Source organism: Oryzias melastigma, linkage group LG14 (assembly GCF_002922805.2).
Source record: "Oryzias melastigma strain HK-1 linkage group LG14, ASM292280v2, whole genome shotgun sequence".
Classification (NCBI taxonomy): domain Eukaryota; kingdom Metazoa; phylum Chordata; class Actinopteri; order Beloniformes; family Adrianichthyidae; genus Oryzias; species Oryzias melastigma.
Window position 1 is genome coordinate 27,414,305 of NC_050525.1, and position 7,737 is coordinate 27,422,041.

The following is a 7,737-nucleotide window of genomic DNA, read 5'->3' on the forward strand; positions in this document are numbered from 1 at the left end:
ACAAAAAAACGACTAAAATGTGATCCTGAAAGAAAAATAGACAGAAGGTTCAGTACAGTTTGGACTTTATTAAAAAAGTGGATTGTCGAGTCATTTGCTGGAGATTCTTAGTCTTTTTTTACAAGTTCCTCACTGTTTTTTTTGTTTTTAGTCACCTAAAAATATTTTTTTTAGTATCTTCAAGTATTAGGGCCAGTTTACACACAAAAAAAGGTTTTTAATTACAACTTTAGTCATTTATTTACGAGGAAACAGTCGTAACTCTTCAATTATTCGAATAAAGTTGCACATTTGTGACTTTAAATGTAAATTTAAAAACTTCAAAATGCACAAACATAATAGAAAAACAAGTCAAAATAACAAGAAAAACACTAAAGTTGTTTATTGGAGCCGGACTCAAAGATGAAAGACGTGAATCTTTATTTCCAGGCTTCAAAAACTAAGAAATTCTGAACCTTTTGGTGACTCAAACTCTAATAAAAGAAAATTAAATGAAAGTACAAAAAACTTTACTTGACTTTAGTTAATAATTACCATAGTTAATAATTATCATATTATTACTATATTTAATGAATCAAAGGTGACCTAAGAGTGTTTTTCTTTTTTTATTCTCTAATCAATGCATTTCATTATTTCTGAAGTGAGTTTGAAAAAACTGTTATTTTTTCTTGTCTTGTTCTGTCCATAATCTATGCTTGACTTAAACAAGATCAATCAATCAATCAATCAATCAAAAACTGAGCCTCTTTAGACGTAAACATCAAGAGTTTGAAAATGGAATTATTTGAAGAAGTCGTTCTGCTGGACATGAAGTTCACGCGACTTTAGTCTCATAATTAGTGTCGCCACGCCGTTTAAATAGATTTGATTGATTTAGCAAAACTTGAAATTTGACTAATTTACAAATAATGAATCTTTAGACAAACTGATCTTATAATGTCTGTAGTTCTAGTCTTAGTCTAACGTGATCATGATCAGAAATAAGGACAGTTAGACTCTTTTAGCTCATGAAACATATTTTAAGCATTTTTAATTTTTAAAGTACTGTACCTACATTTTCATGTTTATGTTTGTATTAAAGCAGCAGAACATCAACACTCGCTTGAAGAGATCTCACAGAGAAACTACTGGTAGATCCACTGAAAAGATCTTCTTCATTTAAAACATCTGTTTTCTAGAAGAACCGTTCTCCAGAGTAAAGATCTCCGGTTCCTTCATCCGACGGCTCACCTACCTAAAGTCATCCTGGAGACTGAAACAGTCCAACGCTCCCATGAGTCAAAACGTCAACCGGACCTGAACCGTCTGAGCAGAACCTGCGTCATGTTTTCAGAGCCAATGGGGGTCGGGTTGTTGGCCTGTCTGTTTACAGACTGAAGGTCGCTCCATCGTGTGGCCGCCGCGGCGTGGAGGCGGCAGCTGCTCCGTGATGAACTGAACAAATAACTGAAGGGAGACGAACCTGCAGGCGTGCCGTCTGATCCCAGGTCAGACGCTGAATGCTGAACCAGCGGTCGAGGTCCGAACACGCTCCACCGTTCCACCACGCCGCCGCCGCCGACTCCTCCCCCTGCGGCCGGGTCCAGCCCCACCATGTCCACGCTGCTGTTGGAGGAGGAGCTGAGGCTGACCTCTGAGCCGGCGCTGCTGAACCAGCCTCTGCACAGACACACAGCACGCCGGCGTCACATCCATCCGTCTCCGATCTGCTCGCCTCGCGGTGGACCTGCTCGCCCCCCCAAGCGTACCTGCGCTGCGCTTTGGGCGAGCTGTGCGGCGTGTTCGAGGGAGTGGACTGAGCGGAGGAGCTCCTCTCCTCTCTGGTCTCCAGGTTCTGGATCTGCAGCTTCTGCACCAGAAAAGATTCCAGTTTATCAGAGATTTTAGCAGATAAAGATCCTCAAGTAGAAGAAAAACGACAACAAAATATCAAGAAAATGTAAAGGAGTATATATGATTTAGAGGGATCAATTCAGTTTAATCCATTCTACTCTTTATTTAGAAAAAGAAAGTGGAAAGAATCGCATGTAGAATCTAATCTAAAAACATCTATAGTGAAACAAAAAAATGAAACTTTTAGAAAACGATTTCAAAGCAGCAGAATTTGAAGGGTCAGGAAAATGGCGCCCGGCTCACCTGCAGGGCCTCCGGCATGCGGTGGTGGTGCCTGGTCTCCTCGGCCGTCAGGCCCTTGTGGGGGGTGTAGCCGGCGTCGGTAAGCCCCGCCCTCTGCTCAAACTTGGACATGCTTTCGTGGGTGTGTTCTGAGTCAAACACAAACGGAGAATCTTTCAGGCGTTTTTGTGACTAAATCTCTAAAATAATGATTGACATGAACTCCATCAGGAGGAGAAAACGCCGTTTCGGAGGAGAAATCCGGTCTCTTTTCTACGCTTGTTGAAGGAATCCTGAAGCTGAGGAGCAGAGACGTACTGGTGATGAGGGAGTTCATGATGAGGGAGGAGGCCTTGGTCTTCACTGCTCCTGGAACCTTGAAGGAGGCGCTGTCCGGCACCGCCGACTCTTTGACCGGACCGCTCTCCTCCTCCTGCAGGTGTGGGGGGACACGCTGGCTTTAACCTCTCATCCAGCCCGTGAGTTGACACCGCCCAGCAGAGCTCTCACCTCTGCCAGCTGGGAGAACTTCCTCTCGGGAATGACGGGGCGTCTCCACAGGTTGTTGATGCTGATGTCGTGGGGGGGGGTGGACATGGGGGCCTCCAGGTTGTCGTCGTAGCTGAGGGCCCGGCGGGTCATTCCCACAGGAAGCTTCATCCCGCCCATCCCAGAACCCTCGATGGCTGCGAAGGAAGAGCAGCAGAAGAAACATCAGCAGTGAAACGGAGACGTTCTTTAAACTAAAACGGATCGATAACATCAGAACTCCAGCTTTGATCCTGAAGACAAATCCAACAAAACAAAGTCGTTTGATTCATATCAGAATTTGTGGTCACCAAGTTGATTCAAGTCAATATTGGCTCATTTGAACCGATTCTCTGACCTAAAACGGATCCAGAACATCTTCAGACAGAACTTCCACCAGAGTGAAACTAAACAGAAGTTCAAGTTTTACAGATCCCTGGTATTTCTTGTAAGATAATGAAGTTGGTTTTTTTTTCAATATTTATTTGTCTAATTTTGAAAAAAATGATGAAAAGTCTATTAGATTCAATAAAAACCCTGGATCGTAGGAATGGAAATTCAGTCGATCGTGTAATCGTCACAATTTATTTATTTATTAGTTTATTTCACAGGGACAGTGCACATCAATAGCATCGCTGCAATGCGCCAGAATTAGCCGAAAAGCTATTTTACATCCGTAGCCCCTGTTATGTCAGTGTAAATCTGTAGGTGTTGTTTATCCCTGTAGGGGTCGCCACAGCGAATCAACCTGATGAACCGCGAGCCAGAACCGAGCAATCTTATCTACTATTTCAGAGTACGTTTGTGTTATTTCAGAGTACGTTTGTGATATTTCAGAGTACGTTTGTGATATTTCAGAGTACGTTTGTGTTATTTCAGAGTACGTTTGTGTCAGACTGTTCCCTCTCTATATCACAGTTCAGTCTCTTTACTTTTCTGCAGATATTTCCAGTACAACTTTCTAAGATTTTTTTATTTTTTTTATTTAGAAAAGGTCATTATATTCTGCATCCTGATTGGCTGTTGATCTTGTCAATCAATCTCTTCCATGATGTGTCAAAGACACTGCAGATGACCAAGAGTTAGATAAAGAGTTAATAAATCTTCATCTCGATCAGATCTTTGGTTCAGTGACATTTGTTGTGTGATGTTATAAATGGATGTAAATTCAGAGTAAATTTGGGATATTTCTGTGTAGATTATTCTCTGGTGACAGATGTGTGACTCCTCTGCAGTACACTGATTTATATCATAAAATAGAATAAATAAAAAAGATCAAATAAAATATCCTGTTAATCAATTGAAGTCTGAATAAAACAGAAGTATGACCATTTTTCTGTTGTTAATAAATTTAGGATGATAAATCGGAGGTAATAAAAGACCAGACTGAGCTTAATTTTGCCCATTTTCTGGTGGTTTCAAAACTTAATTTTTGATTTTAAAAATAAAGTACAGTCCCAGGATAACACTGTAGGAAGATATAGACTTTTTGGGAAGTAAATTGATATTTAAAAGCAAAATACCACAAAGAGATCTAGAAAAAGTCCAGAATGAACAGAAAACCTGTTTTCTGAAGTAACTAGAAGTTTCTTTAAACAATAAGACGACACAGAGATTTGTTTCTGCTGACCAGATAAAACCTGCTGTCGTGTTTTCTTGACCCACAGCTCAATAATGTTTGGTTAAAATGAGCAGCTGAATGTTTAGCAACACCTCAGAGGAGGGCAGGTTGGAGCTGAGAGCTGCAGGTTCACAGATGTTTACTCTCTGGGAGGATTTCACTGCAGGAAGATCCAGTTTCAGGCAGAAATCCTGGCAGGTCACCAGGACAGCCGAACTTTGAGGTCAGGAGATCCTCTTACAGTCAGAACTGGAGTATTGTTGGAAAACAGAGCGATGCTTTGTGAGTCTGTGAGTGGATCCACGGAGAGCCAGCGGATCACTTTAGAAAACCTAAATCAATGCTGTTTTTTAATGGATGAAAGTTATATTATTCATGGGTATTAAGAATGAATTTGAGATTTTTGTGAGTTAAGATTGAAATCCAACTTAAACTTGTTGGAAGACAACAAAACAGTTAGCAACTAATTAGAACTAAAGAATATTTACAAAATAAAGCAATTCGGTAAATAATAGCACCAATAATTATTTATTTCTAAATTGAACAGCTAATTAAACAAAAATGCATTTTATTTTGAAGAGTAAAACAGGAAGTGACATAAAAGAGCTTCCTTTGTCCAAAGGCTCAAATGAAATAAGAGTTTTTCTCACCTGGGAGATCTCCAGATCCAGCCATGACGGCAGAGACGCAGACGCAGACGCAGACGGTCAGCGAGAGCAGAAGCTGCAGAGGAAGAGAAACGTCTGATGAAGACTTGGATCAGAACTCTGCTCACACTCAGACAGACGCGTACCTTCAAAGTTCGATGTTCTAGTTTGGAGTGGATGGAGTGGTGGTTACACGGGCCTGTTTGACATACACGACTGCCTTTGGCAATGCATTGTGGGAGAGCAGCAAGGCCACAGAAGCAACTGAGGAGACAGTGGAGAACAGGAGGTTCTTCTGGGTTACTCAGAGTTAGGAGGAAATGTTCCAGACGGAAAACAGTTGAAGATCATGAAGAAAGTCTCATCAAATATCCTTTCTGCTGCCCTGAAACTGATTAGTTTATTATTATTTAGCAGAAGATTGTATCTGAAGTAACAACCACCAAAAAGAACATTTAGAAATGACATTTATTTAAATGTTTCTTTGAATATAGTTTACTTTGGGTCAATAATCCGTCTCTCAGATGAACTGAGTGTCACTGTCGGATACTTGAAGTTAGTCCATGATTTAAAATAAATAAATCTGTCTTTGTTTATAAAAACTCCACTATTACTATTACTGATTTTCTTGGATTTAAAAAAGGCCGTTATTTGCTTGAAAAACAAAAGAATATATGCTTTAAAGAAAAACTGATCCCTCGATCTGATAAACTGATGAAGAATCTTTCAAATGAAGATCAGTTTGATCTGATTATGGAACTTATTGAACGCAGCGGTTTGTGTTACATGTTTCCTTCCTACAACGAGACAGAAACTAGTGAGTTTAAAAAAAGGAAAACAGCTACATCAAACTGGCCAGTAATACCAATTCATCAGAAATCATATTATTTTCAAAATAAAAGCTTTGCCTTTGATCAATTTGTTTTTTCTGGTAAAACTGGTTCCATCCATCCATCCATCTTCTAGACCGCTTTGTCCCTTCCAGGGTCGCAGGGTGCCGGAGCCTATCCCGGCTACTGAAGGGCGAAGGCGGGGTACACCCTGGACAGGTCTCCAGTCTGTCTCAGGGCCTCAATCACACACCCATCCACTCTCACATTCACACCTAGGGGGAATTTAGAGTCACCAATGAACCTATGAAGCATGTTTTTGGACGGTGGGAGGAAGCCGGAGTCCCCGGTGAAAACCCACGCATGCACGGGGAGAACATGCAAACTCCACACAGAAAGGTCCCAGCCGGGAGTCGAACCGGGGCCTTCTCGCTGTGAGGCGAGAGCGCTAACCACTGCGCCACCGTGCAGCCCATGGTAAAACTGTTTTTCAAACCAAATATTACTGAATTTGAATGGAAATGGGATCAAATAAAATGATATTGAGATGCTACACTATGATTAAACGATTACATTCAATCTATAGTCCTTATTATGAACTGAGAAGAATACTGTTTTTTTTTTAATTAAACTTTGACAAACCATTAAAATAACTAAGATCCTATGTTAATTTTATATTATCAAAAGGAAAATAGTATATATTTGTTATTAAATGTTGGTTTAAGCATTAACTAATGAAGAACATTTTGTTTTAACTAAATGCAACACATTAAAATGTCTAAATTCTACAATGATACTTAAATATAACAAAACGTGGGAGAAGAAGTAAATCAAGGCTTTCTATGTTAATCTTTATCTCTGAAGAGGCTTTAAAATAAATGACAATCGCATTTCTCTCTTATTTTTGAATCCCTGCAGCGTCGAACGAGCGTCATTGACGGGGTCGTTTCAGAATAAAAGCATGAATCTAAACGGTCTATGGCTCCAGCATAGATGGATCTACGAACACAATGTTTATGCTCTTTATAGGAAAATAAACTAAACTAACTCTCCTATAAAACAAATTAAATTACTTAACGTCACGCCAGTAACAAACAAAAGCCCAAAGCATTAATACATTCTGTAGGAAAACAAATGTTCTAATATCATGTCACGTGACACAGACTACAATGAAGTTTAAAACTAAAGAAATTGCAGATTTTCCCAACAGGATAAAGTATATTTTTGTGTTTTTAGCTGAAATAACGATTAAGCTAACTCCAGACCAATCCAGCCAAACTCACTGAAAACCGAATACTGGTGAGAACTAGAGGAATATTCACTTTAAATATCGTATCGAGCGTGAGAATAAACTAATATCAAACGTCGTGGTGATGACATCTGTCCTCGGTTTGCTGCTTGTAGCGGAACCAGAGGATGGAAGATGCTAGCAGCAGCAGCAGCTTCTCGGTACCGCAGCCCAAACAGCGGCGTTTCTTTCCCAAACATCCGTTGACTTTCTCTCACCTTCGGTAAAAGGCAGCCCCAGACCGACGGCTAAGACGACGCGAAGCCGCTCATTGTCCCTGGTTGATTAGAAGAAGATGACAATAAGCGGGCAGCAGCCATTATGGGACTCAGCACAGAAAACCCTCCTCTGTGGACGGGTGCCCTTTGCTGTTCTCGGAGACTCTCGCGAGAGTACGTCCAGCCTGCGTGTCACATAGTGACTGTAAAAATATAAGAAATATATAAATAAATAACTTTATATACAGTCAATGGTGTAACATAAACAACTAAAACAGAATAATGAAAGTCAAACTCAAACAAACCACGGCATAAAAAGTATATTTTAAATATATAAAAAAGTAAAAATAAAGAAATAATAGTATTCTAAATACCCTTTAAAACAATTAACATATTTAACTATGTTAAATATTTTAACATAAATAACAAAATAAAATAGTTAAAAAACTTGTTTGTTTTTTAAATTAAAATCTAAAGAAGACAAACTAAA

At 39.7% G+C, this 7,737-nt stretch overlaps 1 protein-coding gene across 2 annotated transcripts in view; it reads right to left on the reverse strand.

Annotated features, from left to right (window-relative positions):
• LOC112141258 (putative monooxygenase p33MONOX) overlaps window positions 1-7,446 on the reverse strand; it is a 9,066-nt gene extending 1,620 nt beyond the window's left edge. Inside the window, exons 1-8 of one of the 2 annotated variants that reach the window (XM_024264375.2) lie at window positions 7,248-7,446; window positions 5,058-5,175; window positions 4,915-4,987; window positions 2,626-2,801; window positions 2,434-2,548; window positions 2,137-2,264; window positions 1,749-1,849; window positions 1,463-1,659 (exon numbers count right to left, since the gene is read on the reverse strand). In XM_024264375.2, coding sequence (XP_024120143.1) covers window positions 1,463-1,659; window positions 1,749-1,849; window positions 2,137-2,264; window positions 2,434-2,548; window positions 2,626-2,801; window positions 4,915-4,939 — 742 coding nt within the window. In that variant the 5' untranslated portion in view covers window positions 4,940-4,987; window positions 5,058-5,175; window positions 7,248-7,446. The remainder of the gene's footprint in view (window positions 1-1,462; window positions 1,660-1,748; window positions 1,850-2,136; window positions 2,265-2,433; window positions 2,549-2,625; window positions 2,802-4,914; window positions 4,988-5,057; window positions 5,176-7,247) is intronic. The other variant, XM_024264366.2, reaches the window with a different exon arrangement.
• Window positions 7,447-7,737: the final 291 nt, after the last annotated feature.